Source organism: Salmo salar, chromosome ssa11, assembly GCF_905237065.1.
Source record: "Salmo salar chromosome ssa11, Ssal_v3.1, whole genome shotgun sequence".
NCBI lineage: Eukaryota > Metazoa > Chordata > Actinopteri > Salmoniformes > Salmonidae > Salmo > Salmo salar.
The window spans coordinates 9,397,651-9,420,661 of record NC_059452.1 but is presented as its reverse complement, the minus strand read 5'-3'; the positions used below and the strand labels follow the sequence as shown (position 1 = coordinate 9,420,661).

Here is a 23,011-nt window from a genome sequence, read left to right as displayed (position 1 = left end):
GAGTGTAGAGTGTATAGAGATATTGTTATCCACGTCGGCACCAACGATGTTAGGATGAAACAGTCAGAGGTCACCAAGCGCAACATAGCTTCAGCGTGTAAATCAGCTAGAAAGATGTGTCGGCATCGATTAATTGTCTCTGGCCCCCTCCCAGTTAGGGGGAGTGATGAGCTCTACAGCAGAGTCTCACAACTCAATCGCTGGTTGAAAACTGTTTTCTGCCCCTCCCAAAAGATAGAATTTGTAGATAATTGGCCCTCTTTCTGGGACTCACCCACAACAGGACCAAGCCTGGCCTGCTGAGGAGTGACGGACTCCATCCTAGCTGGAGGGGTGCTCTCATCTTATCTACGAACATAGAGAGGGTTCTAACTCCTCTAGCTCCACAATGAAATAGGGTGCAGGCCAGGCAGCAGGCTGTTAGCCAGCCTGCCAGCTTAGTGGAGTCTGCCACTAGCACAGTCAGTGTAGTCAGCTCAACTATCCCCATTGAGACTGTGTCTGTGCCTCGATCTAGGTTGGGCAAAACTAAACATGGCGGTGTTCGCTTTAGCAATCTCACAAGAACAAAGACCTCCTCGTTTCCTGCCATTATTGACAGAGATTGTGATACCTCACATCTCAAAATAGGGCTACTTAATGTTAGATCCCTCACTTCAAAGGCAGTTATAGTCAATGAACTAATCACTGATCATAATCTTGATGTGATTGGCCTGACTGAAACATGGCTTAAGCCTGATGAATTTACTCTGTTAAATGAGGCCTCACCTCCTGGTTACACTAGTGACCATATCCCCCACGCATCCCGCAAAGGCGGAGGTGTTGCTAACATTTACGATAGCAAATTTCAATTTACAAAAAAAACAAAAAAACAACGTTTTCGTCTTTTGAGCTTCTAGTCATGAACTCTATGCAGACTACTCAATCACTTTTTATAGCTACTGTTTACAGGCCTCCTGGGCCATATACAGCGTTCCTCACTGAGTTCCCTGAATTCCTATCGGACCTTGTAGTCATCGCAGATAATATTCTAATTTTTGGTGACTTTAATATTCACATGGAAAAGTCCACAGACCCACTCCAAAAGGCTTTCGGAGCCATCATCGACTCAGTGGGTTTTGTCCAACATGTCTCTGGACCTACTCACTGCCACAGTCATACTCTGGATCTAGTTCTGTCCCATGGAATAAATGTTGTGGATCTTAATGTTTTTCCTCATAATCCTGGACTATCGGACCACCATTTTATTACGTTTGCAATCGCAACAAATAATCTGCTCAGACCCCAACCAAGGAGCATTAAAAGTCGTGCTATAAATTCTCAGACAACCCAAAGATTCCTTGATGCCCTTCCAGACGCCCTCTGCCTGCCCAAGGACGTCAGAGGACAAAAATCAGTTAACCACCTAACTGAGGAACTCAATTTAACCTTGCGCAATACCCTAGATGCAGTTGCACCCCTAAAAACATTTGTCATAAGAAACTAGCTCTCTGCATTGGCGAAAATCTGATATCAACTTTGGAGGGGACAATTACATGAAATTTTCTCAAGAGCAATTCCTGAGGGGGACACCAAAAGTAGTGCTGTAAAACATAGCCTACATTGTAATATGGTAAATGTATATTGAGGAACCAAAGAAATAAGGTGTTTGCCATACTCCTAACTACCGGTACCCAAAACTACACAACTAATCACAACAGCAATACCATTGCCTTTAACAAATCTTAGTTCAGTCACCAGTTTAAGTTGAGAGTGGGGGTATCCATGGCATTTTCCAATTATGTTCCTATTTTACAAGTAAAAAAAATGGAGAACCTTTCATAATGTTGCCAAACAAAGACTCAACAAACTTACCTGAGACTCCCTGTCTCTGCCAGTCTGTCCCTGCATATCTGTCCCAACTCTGCTGTCTGTGTGCCATCTGTTGCCTGCTCTGCCTAATGACATCATTGTGAAACATTTCCATTAGAATTTCATTTCTTTCTTATGAACATTTTATCAACTAGTCTTTCAGATATTAGGCTACTAGGGTTCTTACTTTGCGTTTTGGTGTATTGAAAAATACACTGATGTCCGTCTTTTATTTTTCTGCCATTTTCTACCTGGCTGGCTGGCTGGCTACACACACACACACACACACACAGTGTGTAGGTTATTTACAGTAGGAGATGGGCTTCTATCATCTTCAATCATTCTATTTGGGCTTCGATCTAAAAGGTAGCTAGCAAATGTGAAACGGATTAAAATGACAAGAGTTGACAGCTGTATGAGTTCACCATTTACACAACATATGCTGCAACCTTTTGTAATTTTAATAGTTTGTTTCATATTGGCTGGCTTCCAACAATAGCTGAATTTGCAAAGCTAGTGAGCACCAATTCAGTTTCAGTGGTGTTTGCTATAATCATTGCTACCCAGGTTAAATAAAGGTGAAATAAAATAAATAAATAAAAGTTCACTTGCGACAATTTAGCTTTTGCAACGAGACCATTAAATATATTTAAGACAATGGTAGAAGAGAGTGTAGTTCTGTTCAGTTTGGATTTCAGTTTATCGCTAACCTTATCACAGGGACTTTGAAGCACTAACTTACATCATCTGCATGCTGATTCCATCTTTGACGACGCCACATAAATGGAATAGGTACTAGCTAGCTTAATAGTTAATATTTGCGTGCTAGCTCTGCATATTCAGCTTTTGTGTGTGAGCGATTGACTGGATTAACCTCACGTCAGTTACGTGCATTAAGTGCCTTTCAGACAGTAGATACGACCTCTCTGTTAGCTAGCAAGCTAAGGAACTGGCAGTGGATCAAACCATTGTGAGGCAAAGGGTGGGGGGGTTGCAATCTTTTGAAACTTAAAAACGCGCTATTAAGTGTCTATAATCAGCACAATTGCTTTCATTGCGTATTATTAATATTATTTAAATTACATAGTTATGTTTCAGTGATATATTGGGGGGGACGAATCACATTTTTCCCAGGATGGGGGGGTCGTGTCCCCCCGTCCCCCCTGGGATTTCCGCCCCTGGCTCCCAGGTATACAGAAAATACACGAGCTCTGAAGCAAGCTTCCAGAAAATTGGAACGGAAATGGCGCCACACCAAACTGGAAGTCTTCCGACTAGCTTCGAAAGACAGTACCGTGCAGTATCGAAGAGCCCTCACTGCTGCTCGATCATCCTATTTTTACAACTTAATTAAGGAAAATAAAAACAATCCGAAAATTATTTTTGATACTGTTGCAAAGCTAACTAAAAAGCAGCATTCCCCAAGAGAGGATGGCTTTCACTTCAGCAGTAATGAATTCTTTGAGGAAAAGATAATGATCATTACAAAGTAAATTACGGACTCCTCTTTAAATCGGCGTATTCCTCCAAAGCTCCGTTGTCCTGAGTCTGTACAACTCTGCCAGGACCTAGGATCAAGGGAGACACTAAAGTGTTTTAGTACTATATCTCTTGACACAATGATGAAAATAATCATGTCCTCTAAACCGTCAAGCTGCATACTGGACCCTATCCCAACTAAACTACTGAAAGAGCTGCTTCCTCTGCTTGGCCCTCCTATTTTGAACATAATAAACGGCTCTCTATCCACCGGATGTGTACCAAACTCACTAAAAGTGGCAGTAATAAAGCCTCTCTTGAAAAAGACAAATCTTGACCCAGAAATTATAAAAACTATCGGCCTATATCGAATCTTCCATTCCTCTCAAAAAAATTTGAAAAAGCTGTTGCGCAGCAACTCACTGCCTTCCTGAAGACAAACAATGTATACAAAATGCTTCAGTCTGGTTTTAGACCCCATCATAGCACTGAGACTGCACTTGTGAAGGTGGTAAATGACCTTTTAATGACGTCAGACCGAGGCTCTGCATCTGTCCTCGTGCTCCTAGATCTTTGTGCTGCTTTTGATACCATCGATCACCACATACTTTTGGAGAGATTGGAAACCCAAATTGGTCTACATGGACAAGTTCTGGCCTGGTTTAGATCTTATCTGTCGGAAAGATATCAGTTTGTCTCTGTGAATGGTTTGTCCTCTGACAAATCAACTGTAAATTTCGGTGTTCCTCAAGGTTCCGTTTTAGGACCACTATTGTTTTCACTATATATTTTACCTCTTGGGGATGTCATTCGAAAACATAATGTTAAATTTCACTGCTATGCGGATGACACACAGCTGTACATTTCAATGAAACATGGTGAAGCCCCAAAATTGCCCTCGCTAGAAGCCTGTGTTTAAGACATAAGGAAGTGGATGGCTGCAAACTTTCTACTTTTAAACTCGGACAAAACAAAGATGCTTGTTCTAGGTCCCAAGAAACAAAGAGATCTTCTGTTGAATCTGACAATTAATCTGGATGGTTGTACAGTCGTCTCAAATAAAACTGTGAAGGACCTCGGCTTTACTCTGGACCCTGATCTCTCTTTTGAAGAACATATTAAGACTGTTTCAAGGACAGCTTTTTTCCATCTACGTAACATTGCAAAAATCAGAAACCATCTGTCCAAAAATTATGCAGAAAAATGAATCCATGCTTTTGTTACTTCTAGGTTGGACTTCTGCAATGCTCTACTTTCCGGCTACCCGGATAAAGCACTAAATAAACTTCAGTTAGTGCTAAACACGGCTGCTAGAATCCTGACTAGAACCAAAAAATTTGATCGTATTACTCCAGTGCTAGCCTCCCTACACTGGCTTCCTGTTAAGGCAAGAGCTGATTTCAAGGTTTTACTGCTAACCTACAAAGCATTACATGGGCTTTCTCCTACCTATCTTTACGATTTGGTCCTGCCATACATACCTACACGTACGCTACGGTCACAAGACGCAGGCCTCCTAATTGTCCCTAGAATTTCTAAGCAAACAGCTGGAGGCAGGGCTTTCTCCTATAGAGCTCCATTTTTATGGAATGGTCTACCTACCCATGTGAGAGACACAGACTCAGTCTCAACCTTTAAGTCTTTACTGAAGACTCATCTCTTCAGTAGGTCCTACGATTAAGTGTAGTCTGGCCCAGGGGTGTGAAGGTGAACGGAAAGGCTGGAGCAACGAACCGCCCTTCCTGTCTCCGCCTGGCCGGTTCCCCTTTCTCCACTGGGATTCTCTGCCTCTAACCCTATTACAGGGGCTGAGTCACTGGCTTACTGGTGTTCTTCCATGCCGTCCCTGGGAGGGGTGCGTCACTTGAGTGGGTTGAGTCACTGACGTGGTCTTCCTGTCTGGGTTGGCGCCACTCCCTTGGGTTGTGCCGTGGCGGAGATCTTTGTGGGCTATACTCGGCCTTGTCTCAGGATGGTAAGTTGGTGGTTGGAGATATCCCTCCAGTGGTGTGGGGGCTGTGCTTTGGCAAAGTGGGTGGGGTTATATCCTGCCTGTTTGGCCCTGTCTGGGGGTTTCATCGGATGGGGCCACAGTGTCTCCTGACCCCTCCTGTCTCAGCCTCCAGTATTTATGCTGCAGTAGTTTATGTGTCGGGGGGCTAGGGTCAGTCTGTTACATCTGGAGTATTTCTCTTGTCTTATCCGGTGTCCTGTGTGAATTTAAATATGCTCTCTCTAATTCTCTCTTTCTTTCTCTCTCTCGGAGGACCTGAGCCCTAGGACCATGCCTCAGGACAACCTGGCCGTGCTGCTGCTCCAGTTTCAACTGTTCTGCCTGCGGCTATGGAACCCTGACCTGTTCACCGGACATGCTACCGGTCCCAGACCTGCTGGAACCCTGACCTGTTCACCGGACGTGCTACCTGTCCCGGACCTGCTGTCCCAGACCTGCTGCAAGCCTGACCTGTTCACCGGACATGCTACCTGTTCCAGACCTGCTGTTTTCAACTCTCTAGAGACAGCAGGAGCGGTAGAGATACTCTCAAAGATCGGCTATGAAAAAGCCAACTGACACTTACTCTTGAGTTGCTGACTTGTTGCACCCTCGACAACTACTATGATTATTATTATTTGACCATGCTGGTCATTTATGAACATTTGAACATCTTGGCCATGTGCTGTTATAATCTCCACCCGGCACAGCCAGAAGAGGACTGGCCACCCCTCATAGCCTGGTTCCTCTCTAGGTTTCTTCCTAGGTTTTGGCCTTTCTAGGGAGTTTTTCCTAGCCACCGTGCTTCTACACCTGCATTGCTTGCTGTTTGGGGTTTTAGGCTGGGTTTCTGTACAGCACTTTGAGATATCAATATTTAATAAATTTGATTTGATTTGTTCCAGTTCCAGACAATATCCAGCAACTTTGCATAGCCATTGAAGAAGAGCGGGCCAACATTCCACAGGCCACAATCAGCAGCCTGATCAACTCTATGCGAAGGAGATGTGTCGCGCTGCATAAGGCAAATGGTGGTCACACCAGATACTGACTGGTTTTCTGACCCATGCCCGTACCTTTTTTTAATTAAGGTATACAGATGCATGTATGTATTCCCAGTCATGTGAAATCCATAGATTAGGGCCTACTGAATGTATTTAAATTGACTGATTTTCATATATGAACTGTAAAATCTCAAATCTGTAAATACTAAACTATAAGCTGAGAACATTGTGTAGAAATTGTTTTAGAATGAAAACTTGTATGGTATATCTACAGCCTAGTCACAGTACCCACTAAGAGGAAAATGGATGTTAGATACTGTAAATAGCCTAAACTGTGCTAGGGCCACAGACTAGAGTATTTAGATTGAAACCAATGTGTTGATTTGAGTAAACAAAGCTCAAGAGTCAGTAGAGGTGAAGGAAGACACATAGCTAAATCAGTAAAGTAAATATGTTAGTTTGTGCTGCTGACAGCAGACAAGGTGGTCTGGGACAGTCAATGTTGACACTCCACAAACATAAATAGATAAATCCATCCAAATGACATAACTAGGAGAAGATTAGGGTTTAGCGTTTTTCAAAACCAAGACCCATCCATGCAATTATCACAAGTCAAGTTGTGTGCATACCTCAGTCTAGCCTTCCCATTGATTGTTTTACAAGGGCTCAAGGAGCTTGCAATACTCTGATATTAAGATCATGTTCTTTGAAGTTATAGTGTAGCCTGCTATGCAATCCCTGCATAGCTGTTCGTGTCACAAATGAGTTTATCTGCCTGCACAATTACTTGAATAGCTGGAAAAACCTGAGTAACATTAATCAAAAAGTTATTGCATGGACATTCAATCATGTAACCAATATGCCCAGAACGTCAGCAATTGGAATACAGTGCAAAATACTGGATTGGAAACTAAAACAAGTACTGGGAAATAAATCAACACCTGGCAAGTATTAAATGTGATCCTAAATTGACTCTACTAATGAGTTTGCCACATCTGCCATCAATTCCACTGAAGCTTTATGAATCTGACGTGACAGGGGTCAACCCTTCTCACAATGGCCAAAATAAAAGGAGGCAGGTTCCATTACAGGACAACATCTTTTGATAACTGGATATCCTAGAAACAAAATCCAAAATCTCAACTCTGGAGTTTAGAATGCACTGGGAAGAGAAGGTAGGAGGGTGCATCGTGTTCTTTTCTATGGAGGGTCCAGCACACCAGAGGTGAGAAGGAACAGCAGTGGACATGAATACCTATGAGGCCTGCCCACGAGGGAACGCTATCAAAGACACCGTCAAGCTCTGAAACAGGTTAACAGCAGAGATGATCAGATTATGGACACTATCTACTCTTAATGTAGTTCTTTCCTGGCTGCAAGCTATACAGGAAAATTACAAATGACAAGGCACCTACAAAGTTCCACTAGCTTTCTCACAATGTTCAATGGAAATTATTTTAGTAATTCCCTAGAAAAGGCTTTCTAGGAACTGGCCATATAAAGACCCATTTTCACCTCAGATACTCAAATCAAATCTAATTTTATTTGTCACATGCGCCGAATACAACAGGTATAGATCTTATTGTGAAATGCTTACTTAACTCTATTTTCTTAAAATTGCTTTGTTGGTTAAGAAAATATTTAATAAATAAACTACAGTTAAAAAACGACAAAAAATAAAATAACATTAATGGGGGGTACCGGTACCAAGTCAATGTGCGGGGGTACAGGTTAGTCAAGGTAATTTGTACATGTAGGTAGGGGTAAAGTGACTATGCATAGATAATAAACAGCGAGTAGCAGCATAGTAGCAGTGATCTGGGGACCCATACCAAATCTGTCTCCTGAGGAGGAAAAGGGGTTGTCGTGCCCTCTTCATGACTTTCTTGGTGTGTTTGGTGATGTGGACACCAAGGAACTTGAAACTCTCGACCTGCTCCACTACAGCCCCGTCGATGAGAAAGGCCGCGTGTTCGGCCCTCCTTTTCCTGTAGTCCACGATCAGCTCCTTTGCCTTGCTCACGTTGAGGGAAAGGTTGTGGTCCTGGCACCACACTCTGACCACCTCCCTATAGGCTGTCTCATCATTGTCGGTGATCATGTCTACCACCGTTGCGTCGTCAGCAAACTTAATGTTGGAGTTGTGCTTGGCCATGCAGTCGTGGGTGAACAGGGAGTACAGGAGGGGACTAAGCACACACCCCTGATGGGCCCCCGTGTTGAGGATCAGCGTGGCAGATGTGTTCTTGCCTACCCTTACCACCTGGGGGCGGCCCTTCCAGGATCCAGTTGCACAGGGAGGGCTTTAGTCCCAGGGTCCTTAGCTTAGTTATGAGCATTGTGGGCACTATGGTGCTGAATGCTGAGCTGTAGTCAATGAACAGCATTCTCACATAGTGTTCCTTTTGTCCAGGTGGGAAAGAGCAGTGTGGAGTGCGATTGAGATTACGTCATCTGTGGATCTGTTTCAACGGTATGCGAATTGGAGTTGGTCTAGTGTTTCCGGGATGATGGTGTTGATGTGAGCCATGACTAACCTTTCAAAGCATTTCATGGCTACCGACGTGAGTGCTACGGGGCCATAGCCATTTAGGCAGGTTTCCTACACTTTCTTGGGCACAGGGACTATGGTGGTCTGCTTGAAACATGTAGGTAATTACAGACCCGGTCAGGGAGAGGTTGAAAATGTCAGTGAAGACACTTGCCAGTTGGTCCGCGCATGCAAGAACATGTCTTGGTAATCAGTCTGGCCCTGTGGCCTTGTGAATGTTTTGACCTGATTAAAGATCTTGCTCATATTGGCTACAGAGAGCGTGATCACACAGTTGTCTGGAACAGCTAGCGCTCTCATGCATGCTTCAGTGTTGCTTGCCTCGAAGCAAGCATAAAAAAAGCATTTAGCCCATCTGGTAGGCTCGCGTCACTGGACAGTTCGCGGCTGGGTTTTCCTTTGTATTCCCTAATAGTTTGCAAGCCCTACCATATCCAACGAGTGTCAGAGCCGTTGTAGTTGATTCAATCTTAGTCCTGTATTGACGCTTTGCCTGTTTGATGGTTTGTCTGAGGGCATAGCGGGATTTCTTATAAGCGTCCGGATTATTGTCCCGCTCCTTGAAAGCAGCAGCTCTAGCCTTTAGCTTGGTGCGGATGTTGCCTGTAATCCATGGCTTGTGGTTGGGATATGTACGTACGGTCACTGTGGGGACGATGTCAGCGATGCACTTATTGATAAATCCCGGAACATATTCCAGTCTGTGCTAGCAAAACAGTCCTGTAGCATTGCACCTGCTTCATCTGACCACTTCCGTATTGAGCGAGTCACTGGTACTTCCTGCTTTAGTTTTAGCTTGTAAGCAGCAATCAGGAGGATAGAATTATGGTCAGATCTTCCAAATGGAGGGAGAGGGAGAACTTTATATGCTTCTCTTTGTGTAGAGTAAAGGTGTCTAGAGTTTTTTTCCCTCTGGTTGCACATTTAACTTCTTTGGGATAGGGGGCAGTATTTTCACGGCCGGATAAAAAACGTACCCATTTAATCTGGTTACTACTCCTGCCCAGAAACTAGAATATGCATATAATTAGTAGATTTGGATAGAAAACACTAAAGTTTCTAAAACTGTTTGAATGGTGCCTGTGAGTATAACAGAACTAATATGGCAGGCCAAAACCTGAGAAGATTCCATGCAGGAAGTGCCCTGTCTGAAAATTTGTTGTCCTTCTGTTGCATCTCTATCGAAAATACAGCATCTGTGCTGTAACGTGACATTTTCTAAGGCTTCCATTGGCTCTCTAAAGCCGCCAGAAAGTGGAATGGGGTGTCTGCTGTCTCTGGGCAAAGTATAGGAGCAGAGTTTGTAAGTGCTCAGCCTGGGGACAGTGAGACTGGAGATGCGCAGTCACGAGAACTCGCCATGTTTTTCTTTCTCTCTTTGAATGAATACAACGTTGCCCGGTTGGAATATTATCGCTATTTTACGAGAAAAACGCATAAAAATTGATTTTAAACAGCGTTTGACATGCGTCTAAGTACGGTAATGGAATATTTTGACATTCTTTGTCACGAAATGCGCTCGCGCGTTACCCTTCGGATAGTGACCTGAACGCACAAACAAAACGGAGGTATTTGGATATAACTATGGATTATTTGGAACCAAAACAACATTTGTTGTTGAAGTAGAAGTCCTGGGAGTGCATTCTGACAAAGAACAGCAAAGGTAATCCACTTTTTCTAATAGTAATTCTGAGTTTAGGTGACCTCGAAGTTGGCGGATGTCAAAATAGCTAGCCGTGATGGCCGAGCTATGTACTCAGAATATTGCAAAATGTGCTTTCGCCGAAAAGCTATTTTAAAATCGGACATAGCGATTGCATAAAGGAGTTCTGTATCTATAATTCTTAAAATAATTGTTATGTATTTTGTCAACGTTTATCATGAGTAATTTAGTAAATTCACCGGAAGTTTTCGGTGTGTATGCTAGTTCTGAACATCACATGCTAATGTAAAAAGCTGTTTTTTGATATAAATATCAACTTGATTGAACAAAACATGCATGTATTGTATAACATAATGTCCTAGGAGTGTCATCTGATGAAGATCAAAGGTTAGTGCTGCATTTAGCTGTGGTTTGGGTTTATGTGACATGTGCTTGCTTGGAAAATGGTTGTGTGATTATTTGTGTCTATGTACTCTTAACATAATCTAATGTTTTGCTTTCGCTGTAAAGCCTTTTTGAAATCGGACAATGTGGTTAGATTAACGAGAGTCTTATCTTTAAAATGGTGTAAAATAGTTGATTGTTTCAGAAAATTGAATTGTGGTATTTTAGTTGGTTTTGTATTTTGCGCCGTGCGATGCCATTGGCTGTTGGGTAGGGGTTCCGCAGGCGGAACGTCTGTCCTCAACAGGTTAACATGCTGGTAGAAATTAGGTAAAAGGATTTAAGTTTGCCTGCAATAGGAGTGCCGCTTATGGATGAGTATTTTCTTGTTTGCTTATGGCCTTATATAGCTCGTTGAGTGCGGTCTTAGTTCCAGCATCGGTTTGTGGTGGTAAATAGACGGCTACGAATAATATAGATGAGAACTCTCTTGGTAGATAGTGTGGTCTACAGCTTATCATGCGGTACTCAGTCTCGAGGTATTGCTCGCCTGAGGCAATCTTAATAATAATCACGCACCAGCTGTTATTGACAAATAGACACACACCCCTCGTCTTACCGGATGTAGCTGTTCTGTCCTGCCGATGCACGGAAAACCCAGCCAGCTGTATATTATCCGTGTCATCTTTCAGCCATGACTCGGTGAAACATAAGATTACAGTTTAATGTCCCGTTGGTAGGATAGTCTCGAACGGAACTCATGCAGTTTATTATCCAGTGATTGCACATTGGCCAATAGAAGGGATGGTAGAGGCGGGTTACCCACTCGTCGCCGAATTCTCACAAGGCACCCTGATCTCCACCCCCTGTATTTCCTTATTTTCTTAATGCGAATGAAGGGGATTTGGGACTTATCTGGGAGCAGCATTATATCCTTCGCATCACACTCATTAAATGAAAAATCTTCATTCAGTTCAAGGTGAGTAATCGCTGTTCTGATATACAGATGCTCTTTTCGGTCATAAGAGCCGGGAGCAGCAACATTATGTACAAAATAAGTTGCAAACAAAGCGAAAAAACACAATTGGTTAAGAGCCAGTAAAACGGCAGCAATCCCCTCCGGCACAATTCTGGTTTTTCAGCGGTATCGATGCATTGTATTGGATGCTTGCCAGCATGTAAGAAAATGTTCATGGTCAGAACATATAGGAAATGTTTTCAAGTGGGAACTATATGCAACTGTTACTCTTGCCGATGGGCCTAGGCTACTTCTTACTCTTGAATGTTTGATGATATTAAAAATGGAAGAGGAACTAGATTTGGATTTTAAAATTAGAAAACCTTTAACGGATCCTTACATTCAGTCTACATGCCTTTTAACTTTTGGGAAATTCTGATTGTTGGTTGAAGAACTCTACTGAGAAATGTGGTTGTTTTTTTATGATTGTATTTTCTATTTTCTATGCTCCTGTGATTGTGTAAGTGTTTGTCATGCACGTTGGTTTTAATGGGACTCCGCCCTTTCCTAAATAAAGTTCTAAATAAATAAACGTAAGGGAGAGAATAACGAGGTGGGAAGGAAGTGTCGGTGCTATCCTCACCACTAGAAAGGGTATTAAGCCTTCAATATCAAAGGTCAAAGAAAATGACAATTGAGAGTGAGGAGCCAATTGTCAAGTGTCCACTCTCTCCCAAAAGTTGGTTGTACTGATCATTATGTCCCTGCTCTGGGTCACACATTGATTTTCAATATTGCACCTTGGTTCCTAAGCAGAGCAGCTCTGTCCCTAGATGAATGTGTTTTTGTTGAGAGGACTTGGCCTTACTCTCAACCTCACAAGATTACCACCTCGGTGCTCTGCTGGCAGTCAATCCCAGAAACTAAAATGAGAATCTCCAGGCTCAGCGCAATTCATCACTCTTCAGCAAGACAGTGTTAGAAAGGTAGGAAACAGATAGATGGTGATAACGTCACCACTTCCCTCAGAGGTCCAGGAAACATGTTGTCTAGACCTGCAATGTATAAAAATATATTACCATGAAAAGACCGTGTTCTATTTCCATTTACAGTGCAATCATAAAGTATTCAGACCCTTTGACTTGTTCCACATTTTGTTTCGTTACAGCCTTATTCTAAAATGAATGAAAAAAAAAAAACATTTTAAATCCTCATAAATTTACACACAATACCCCATAATGACAAAGTGAAATTTATTCAAACTAAAAACAGAAATACCTTATTTACATAAGTACTCAGACCCTGTCCTATGAGACATGAAATTGAGCTCATGTGCATCCTGTTTCCATTCATCATCCTTGAGATGTTTCAACAACTTGATTGGAGTCCACCTGTGGTAAATTCAATTGATTGGACATGATTTGGAAAGGCACACAAATCAAATTTTATTGGTCACATACACATGGTTAGCAGATGTTATTGCGAGTGTAGTGAAATGCTTGTGCTTCTAGTTCCCGACAGTGCAGAAAAATAAAAATATCTAACAAGTACTATCTAACAATTCCACAACAGATACCTAATACACACAAATCTAAGTAAAGGAATAAGAATATATAAATAAAAGTATATGGATGAACAATGACAGAGCGGCATACGCTAAGATGCAATAGATATGTATATACTGCATTCTATACTATGAGATGAGTACTACAAGATATGTAAACATTATTAAAGTGGCATTATTAAAGTGACTAGTGATCCATTTATTAAAGTGGCCAATGATTTAAAGTCTGTATGTAGGCAGTAGCCTCTCTGTGTTAGTGATGGCTTTTTAACAGTCTGATGGCCTTGAGATAGCTGTTTTTCAGTCTCTCGGTCCCAGCTTTGATGCACCTGACTGACCTCGCCTTCTGGATGGTAGCGGAGTGAACAGGCAATGGCTCGAGTGGTTGCTGTCCTTGATGATCTTCCTGTGATATCGGGTGCTGCAGGTGTCCTGGAGGGTAGGTAGTTTGCCCCCAGTGATCCGTTGTGCAGAGCCCTGGAGAGCCCTGCAGTTGTGGGCTGTGCAATTGTCATACCAGGCAGTGATACAGCCCGACAGGATGCTCTCAATTGTGCATCTGTAAAAGTTTGTGAGGGTTTTAGGTGACAAGCCAAATTTCTTCAGCCTCCTGAGGATGAAGAGGCGGTGTTGCGCCTTCTTCACCACGCTGTCTGTGTGGGTGGACCATTTCAGTTTGTCAGTGATATGTACTCCGAGGAACTTAAAACTTCCCACCTTCTCTACTGCTGTCCCGTCGATGTGGATAGGGGGGTGCTCCCTCTGCTGTTTCTACGATCATCTCCTTTGTTTTGTTGACGTTGAGTGAGAGGTTATTTTTCTGACATCACACTCCGAGAGCCCTCACCTCCTCGTTGTTGTGTCGTCGGCAAACTTGATGATTGAGTTTGAGGTGTGCTTGGGTGAACAGGGAGTACAGCAGGTGGCCCCAGTGTTGAGGATCAGCGAAGTGTAGATGTTGTTTCCTACCTTCACCATCAGGAAGTTCTGGACCCAATTGCACAGGGCAGGGTTGAGACCCAGGGCCTCAAGCTTAATGATGAGCTTGGAGGGTACTATAGTGTTGAATGCTGAGCTGTACTCAATGAACAGCATTCTTTTTTTTAAACCCTTTTCCTCCCCAATATCGTGGTATCCAATTGTTAGTAGTTACTGTCTTGTCTCATCGCTGCAACTCCCGTACGGACTCGGGAGAGGCGAAGATCGAGAGCCATGCGTCCTCTGAAACACAACCCAACCAAGCCGCACTGCTTCTTAACCTGTCTGGGAACGTGGGACCCTTGCGTCAACAGCCAGTGGAATCGCGTCGCGCGAAATACAAAACCTCATAAATGCTATAACTTCAATTTCTCAAACATATGACTATTTTACACCATTTTATAGATACACCTCTCCTGAATCGAACCACGTTGTCCGATTCAAAAAGGCTTTACAGCAAAAGAAAAACATTAGATTATGTTAGGAGAGTACCCTGCCAAAAAAAACGTCACTGCCATTTTCAAAGCAACTAGCATGCATCACAAATACCCAAAACACAGCTAAATGCAGCACTAACCTTTGACAATCTTCATCAGATGACACTCCTAGGACATCATGTTACACAATACATGCATTTTTTGTTCGATAAAGTTCATATTTATATATAAAAACAGCATTTTACATCGGCGTGTGACGTTCAGAAAATATTTTTCCTCAATTGCTTCCGGTGAATCAGCGCTACAATTTACAAAATTACTATTCGAAAACATTGTTCAAATTTAATATTGTCATTCAAAGAATTATAGATTAACATCTCGTGAATGCAACCGCATTGCCAGATTTAAAAATAACTTTACTGGGAAATCACACTTTGCAATAAACGACATGGTATGCTCAGAAAAATAGGCTAGGCGATACATGTTAGCGCCATCTTGGAACCATCTAAAATCAAATATACTATTGTAAATATTCCCTTACCTTTGATTATCTTCATCAGAAGGCACTTCCAGGCATCCCAGATCCACAACAAATGTAGTTTTGTTCGAAAAAGTTAATAATTTATGTCCCAATAGTTCCTTCTTGTTAGCGCATTCCGAAGGCTACTCATAATGTACTGAAGCGCGCGGGACTTGTCGTCATGAATGTGCAAAAAATATATATTTACGTTCGTTCAAACATGTCAAACGTTGTATAACATAAATCTTTAGGGCCTTTTTCAACCAGAGCTTCAATAATATTCAAGGCATTGTCTTACTAAACGTTTCGGAACAAAATGGTTCCCATGGGCGCCCGCGTCATAGTAGTAATGGCCCTCCCCCTGTGACCAACTTCCCAAGCCTCTCTTTGGGTCAGTTTCTACCATAGAAGACTCAAACCACTTTGTAAAGACTGTTGACATCTAGTGGAAGCCTTAGGAAGTGCTAAATGATTATTAAGTCCCTTTCAATGGCAAAGGTTTGAAGTGATTCCACACATCAGATTTCCATTTCCTGTTAGGATTTGTCTCAGGGTTTTGACTGCCATATGAGTTCTGTTATACTCACAGACACCATTCAAACAGTTTTAGAAACTTTAGGGTGTTTTCTATCCAAATATAATTATAATTATATGCATATGCATATTCTAGTTACTGGGCAGGAGTAGTAACCAGATTAAATCGGGTACATATTTTATCCGGCCGTGCAAATACTGCCCCCTATCCCCAACAGGTTAACAGCGCACATCCAACCCGGAAGCCAGCCACACCAATGTGTCAGAGGAAACACCGTACACCTAGTGACCTGGTCAGCCTGCACTGCGCCCGGCCCGCCACAGGAGTCGCTAGTGCGCGATGAGACAAGGATATCCCTGCCAGCCAAGGCCTCCCTAACCCGGACGACGCTAGGCCAGATGGGCCTCCCGGTCGCGGCCGGCTGCGACAGAGCCTGGGCTCGAACCCAGAGTCTCTGGTGGCACAGCTAGCTAGACCTTAGACCACTGCGCCACCGGGAGGCCCCCATGAACAGCATTCTTACATAGGTATTCCTCTTGTCCAGAAGGGATAGGGCAGTGTGCAGTGTGATGGCGATTGCTGGCCGCCCGACCAACCTGAGCAGTAGGGGTAGAAGGGCCTTGGTCAGGGAGGTGACCAAGAACCCGAAGGTCACTGACAGAGCTCCAGAGTTCCTCTGTGGAGATTGCAGAACCTTCCAGAAGGACAACCATCTCTGCAGCACTCCACCAATCAGGCCTTTATGGTAGAGTGGCCAGACGGAAGCCACTCCTCAGTAAAAGGCACACGACAGCTCGCTTGGAGTTTGTCAAATGGCCCCTAAAGGACTCTGACCATGAGAAACAAGATTCTCTGGTCTGATAAAACCAAGATTGAACGCTTTGGCCTGAATGCCAAGCGTCACGTCTGGAGGAAACCTGGCACCATCCCTACGGTGAAGCATGGTAGTGGCAGCATCATGCTGTGGGGATGTTTTTCAGTGGACAGGACTGGGAGACTAGTCAGGATTGAGGGAAAGATGAACGGAGCAAAGTACAGAGAGATCCTTGATGAAAACCTGCTCCAGAGCGCTCAGGACCTCAGACTGGGCGAAGGTTCACCTTCCAACAGGACAACAACCCTAAGCACACAGCCAAGTAACCCAGGAGTGGCTTCGGGCTAAGTCTCTGAATATCCTTGAACCCGATCGAACACCTTTGGAGAGACCTGAAAAAAGCTGTGCAAAAAGCTATGCAACGCTCCCAATCCAACCTGACAGAGCTTGAGAGGATCTGCAGAGAAGAATGGGAAAAACTCCCCAAATACAGGTGTGCCAAGCTTGTAGCTTCATACCCAAGAAGAGTCAAGGCTGTAATCGCTGCCAAAGATGCTTCAACAAAGTACCGAGTAAAGGGTTTGAATACTTATGCAAATGTCATATTTCAGATTTATAGTTTTAATACATTTGCAAAAATGTCTAAAAACCTATTTTTGCTTTGTCATTATAGGGTATTGTGTGTAGATTAATGAGTTAAAAAAACAATTATCAATTTTAGAAGAAGGCTATATTGCAACGAAATGTAGAAAAACGACGACCATGTCCAATTCCATTTATAGCAGTGATAATGTATTTCAAAGTACTGCATGCATTAGAATAAGTCAATATATGCCACACAGCTGGACTACTGGCAGATGTTGAGGGCAGTGACCTTTGACAATACTTAATGTGAGCATCAGGTGCTTGAGGCGATACTGTCTAGTTCGTCTTACAGTATATAATGTTCAATGCTATCACATACTGTTGCCCAAGAACCACACAGAGACAAGTGTGTACCGGTTGGTGAAATGGTAGTCTTGCGTAGCCATTCCTCCAAAAACGTTGTCACACCTTCTTTGGAGGTCTGAAGAATCTTGTATTAGCCGAAACAGTTTGAATGGTCCGCTGGCTTCCAGCAGCTACATTTTTGTTTCATGTTACATTCCCAGAACCCTCCCCCACATGACTGTTGAAGGAGTGCTGCGTCTTAAGCTCCGCCCAAGCAAGGCATTTGATTGGTTTGACGTGTTGTGAGGCGTCAGATTTAGACCAGGTCTCCATCCCCTTTTAGCTAATTTAGGCCAGACTTCACCAGGCTTCCGGATTAGGGAAGCCTAGTTCTCTACGAGGCTAGTGAAATTATGTTTACAGTGGAAACACTTGCCATTTGTTTGCTGGCTTGTCTGCACCTGTTCGAGCACTACACCGAGGTCCGAAGGGCCGAACTGAAAATGTGTCATACTTCCTTGCCATCAAAATTTGCCATAAATTGTGATCTATCCATTGTTTTTGAAATTGTCGATACACACTGTCTCCCTTATGTGTTTGGTGATTGTTAGACAGAGTGAAGAGACTGTATAAATGTAGGTCCAATATAATTTCTGCACAGTTTCGATTTGGTTTTAGCCATCTTATTTTATTTACTTATTTTTACTCAAACCACCCGAGGGAAAATCAACTGTATGTTTGACACCCCTGTGTTTGAACAACCAATGTGTTTGATTTATTGAAGTGGCTATTTATTGTTGGTTCTTGTAATGAATGCTACATGCTAATCTAGTATGCTTGGTTGATTTTTATAAATTTTTTCTCACGAATTACATATTACAAGTAAATCATCAATAGCCCTGACTACTTGCCACAAAACTCACCTGGCAGGATCTGGATAAATGGGATGGTCCCGGGAGCCAGATATGTCATACCGAGACTGCGACATAAGAGATGACTCCAAAAGTCTCCTATGAAAGAGAAACAGAGCAAAAGGGATGGTTAGATGTGCATTTCCACTAAGGAAAACACCACCAACAAAGTTTTTGTACATGTTGTTGTTTAATGATCAGCCCAAATCATTTCCATATTCATTATCACCAACTAGTCTAAACCGCTTTCCAGTGAAAAAAAGGAGCCATTTTTGTGACTGACGCAACCAAACAATGTTTCTCTCCTATCTCGCTAATTTTCTGAGGTATAATTAAGAGAATGGATACCTCCACAATTAACACAAGCACACCATAGAGACCCTACATATCAGGTGCTTCCTTTTGGGTGACAACCAATGGATACGAATGTCTCCTAGCTCTTTTTAATTCTTAATAATAGTTAACCCACTGTTCCTAGGTCGTCATTGTAAATAATAATTTGTTCTTAACCGACTTGCCTGGATAAATAAAATTAAAAATGTAATTGAAAAAATAACCACCAGTGTCCAGGGACAAGTGATTTGGAGGTTAGATTTAGGATGGGAGTCAATGCACTACAGCCCAATCTATTATACTTGATAATGCCAATAAAACATGTGACAACGCTCTGAACCTTTATCAAGACCCAGTATTCCCACACTAGGAATGTTGCCAGATGATGCAAAGACCATGAAAAATGGCTACATTTCAATTCACGACATGCATTCAGCGGTCTAGCTCTTATTTTTTGGATGAAACTGGATGTTTCAGAGAAAGATTGGATTTAGGTTATGTTTTTCAGGCCATTCATCTGAAACGTTTGAAATAGAGTCAGATTCCTGACAAAACTAACATTTTGAAGTTAGCATGGTGTTAAAGGTGAATATAGAGAAGCTCAGGGACGTGTGTGTGGCAAAGGAGAGACACGACGTGACAATTTCAAATATTGAATTTGACATTTTTGGGACCCATAAGACAAAGACAAAAAGCAACTCCAAAATAGACAGTCTATTAATCCAAATATGGAAGGGCGGCAATAATTTATTCAGATTTAGAAAGCAATTTATTTTTTTAATTGTTGGATTCAAAACTTGTTTTAAAACAGCACATATGCAGTGCAGACTATTTCAAGTGATTGGCCAGCCCGCTAGCCCAACATTGTCAACATTGAAATCATTTAGAATAATTTACAGTGTGGCTGACATGTTAATGAGACTGAACATGCAGTTCCCATCCTCCTGCTTTAATCCTTACCCCAAAGTCACAAAACAACGTGCTCATTACTGTGAGGACTACAATGGCCAAATTACTGGAATAACTCAAAGCATTCCCTTCCTTGAAATTCACATTTATCTACATCTTCGCCAGCCTGCTCATTGGAGCATAGTCCTTTTAACCACAATCTCAATCCTTAAAAAGTATCATTAAAGTTCTAAGGGACATTCATTTGCTCATTATCGACAGCACATCAAGTAAAAAAATTATAGTGATGTGAAATGTCACAGCCCTGTGTAACAACCCATTAAATTTGGTCCAGTCTTTTTCTGATCCAGGACTTGAATGCCATTTCTATAGAGGATGGTGAGACAACTAATAAAACAATGGCCTTTATACTTCAGTTGCTTTAAGTTAAGCAAAAAAAATCCCTAAATATTTAATTGTTAGATTAGAACTTTTAGAAAATGGATACATCAACTGCTCTAGTCATTTGGGCTCAAAACAAGTCAGAAAATGTCTAAGAATACAGTAGCCAACACCTCTCCTTGAAAAAGCAATTACTGCAATAAATAATACAGCCTAGGCCTATTCATTTTGTTAAATCACTTTTAAATCTGCTATATCAGTGCTTTCCCAAATGAGGTGACTTCAGAATGTGGACACAAAAGAAAGAACCCATTAAACCCTTAGAGCAAGCCATTGTGCCCAGCTTGGCTAGACAACACAAAGTAGCCTGAAGCTCTAATATCATTATTATAGTCACATAAAACCTTGAACATATTACATTTAGGGTGAACTGCAACTGTGAGTCTATGAGATAGACTGGAATCTAAAAGAGATGTGAACAAAACTTCAGTTTGGTAATTTGCTTTCCAGACACTTCTTGACAGCCTACAGATTAGACCCAATGCTTTGGCCTCGTGTCAGACAAAGTAGAGCAGCACCCTCGGGCTACTGGAGAGCTCTCCATGCAACAAGCCCCAGCATTAGGCTAGATAATGAGAGGTTGGGCAGGAAGGGTAACTTCACATTGTTAAAGTTCACAACCCTGCCCTTGAAACAGAGGCTAATTGCAGCCTTCCAGGGCACAGGGGATGGATTGGGATTGAAGCAAGACGGAAAATGAGAGAGGGAAAAAAAACTGTGACCGTGTGTGTTTTCAATGACTAACAAAATGTTATGCAAATATTCGGATATTTAACTTTTTCCATTTCAGTTTTTACAAGAATAGGCATTACTTTCTTGCCTGGCTAACCAAACTCTTTGCTCCAGCCAAACGCTATGCCTGGATCTGTCTGGATCTGAGTACCTCCCGATGATTTATAGAATGAAAATCCATTCTCGACCATCTGATTGGTCCCAGAAACTGATGGGTTGGGCCAGAGCCAGAGGCTTTAAGTGGGTAAAGTGGCATTTTGAAAATGTGTAATTGTCTTTGATACACGGATTGGTTTTAGATTATCCAATCGCTGATGACTTTGTTTTGTACAACACCACTCATTTTGACGTCAGCACAAACGACTTCATTGATGGCAGTCTCAGACTGAACTATGTAGCGAACAATAGGGCAGCGGAAGAATTCAGTTTGAGTCGTCAGGCAAATTACCTTCTAAGCCTATGTAAAATAGATGTCATACTTTTGTACTGAGCTGCCACTGCTCAATCAGACATGTTGTGCAGAGCGCATCATATCCTCCTACTTTGTGGGAATAAAATTCACAGCAAATACCTATGCTAATTCCCTAACTAATCCTAATAGGCTAGCCTATGTCTAAGTATGCCTATTCTAGAAACTAGTAAGTTGTCAATGGTAGTTGGTAGTTGCCACAGGAGAGGCAGAGCTGTCATGGCAATCGTCTCTAAATATCTAGTCAGTACCATACTGCCACCAAGTGGAACACTGAGGAGCAACATGGAGACAGCCCATCTTCCACAGGTCCATCACAAATTAGCTTGTCTCCGCCCTTTGATTGGAAGGTTGGGAATTCGATCCCTGGCCAAGTCATACCAAAGACTCTAAACATGGGACCCGATGCGTCTCTGCTTGGAACTCAGCATTAATGAGATTGGGGGATAATTCTGCGTTCAATACAACTCTGAAATGTCTTACTTGGAAAGATGTAGAAAGATGAGGCCGAATTCCCCACTTGGAAAGTATTAGAATCAGCCAATAGAAAGCTCTTTTGTAGGCTTTTTGAATGCTATTCATAAAAGCCATCCAACAGAAGTAAATTCATCCACAAACATATAATTATATACACACTACCGTTCAAACGTTTGGGGTCACTTAGAAATGTCCTTGTTTTTGAAAGAAAATTAAAATTTTTGTCCATTAAAATAACATCACATTGATCAGAAATACAGTGTAGACATTGTTAATGTTGTACATGACTATTGTAGCTGGAAACGGCTGATTTTTTATGGAATACCTACATAGGCGTACAGAGGCCCATTATCAGCAACCATCACTCCTGTGTTCCAATGGCACGTTGTGTTAGCTAATCCAAGTTTATCATTTTAAAAGGCTAATTGATCATTAGAAAACCCTTTTGCAATTATGTTAGCACAGCTGAAAACTGTTGTTCTGATTAAAGAAGCAATAAAACGGGCCTTCTTTAGACTAGTTGAGTATCTGGAGCATCAGCATTTGTGGGTTCGATTACAGGCTCAAAATGGCCAGAAACAAAGACCTTTCATCTGAAACTCGTCAGTCTATTCTTGTTCTGAGAAATGAAGGCTATTCCATGCGAGAAATTGCCAAGAAACTGAAGATTTCGTACAACGCTGTGTACTACTACCTTCACAGAACAGCGCAAACTGGCTCTAACCAGAGTAGAAAGAGGAGTGGGAGGACCCAGTGCACAACTGAGCAAGAGGACAAGTATATTAGTGTCTAATTTGAGAAACAGACACCTCACAAGTCCTCAACTGGCAGCTTCATTAAATAGTACCCGCAAAACACCAGTCTTCAACGTCAACAGTGAAGAGGTGACTCCGGGATACTGGCCTTCTAGGCAGAGTTGCAAAGAAAAAGCCATATCTCAGACTGACCAATAAAAATAAAAGATTACGACGGGCAAAAGAACACAGACACTGGACAGAAAGATGGCTTTTTTCTTTGCAACCCCATACATCAATACCTGCATGTATTTTCTTTCGACTGGATTGGTCGTGAAGACAAG

At 42.3% G+C, this 23,011-nt stretch overlaps 1 protein-coding gene across 4 annotated transcripts in view; it reads right to left on the bottom strand.

Moving 5' to 3' along the window:
* Positions 1-23,011, bottom strand: part of LOC106561945 (activating molecule in BECN1-regulated autophagy protein 1A) — a 113,359-nt gene that overhangs the window by 72,584 nt on the left and 17,764 nt on the right. For all 4 annotated transcript variants that reach the window (XM_014126406.2, XM_045689022.1, XM_014126404.2 and 1 more), the window contains one exon: positions 18,585-18,671. In XM_014126406.2, coding sequence (XP_013981881.1) covers positions 18,585-18,671 — 87 coding nt within the window. The remainder of the gene's footprint in view (positions 1-18,584; positions 18,672-23,011) is intronic.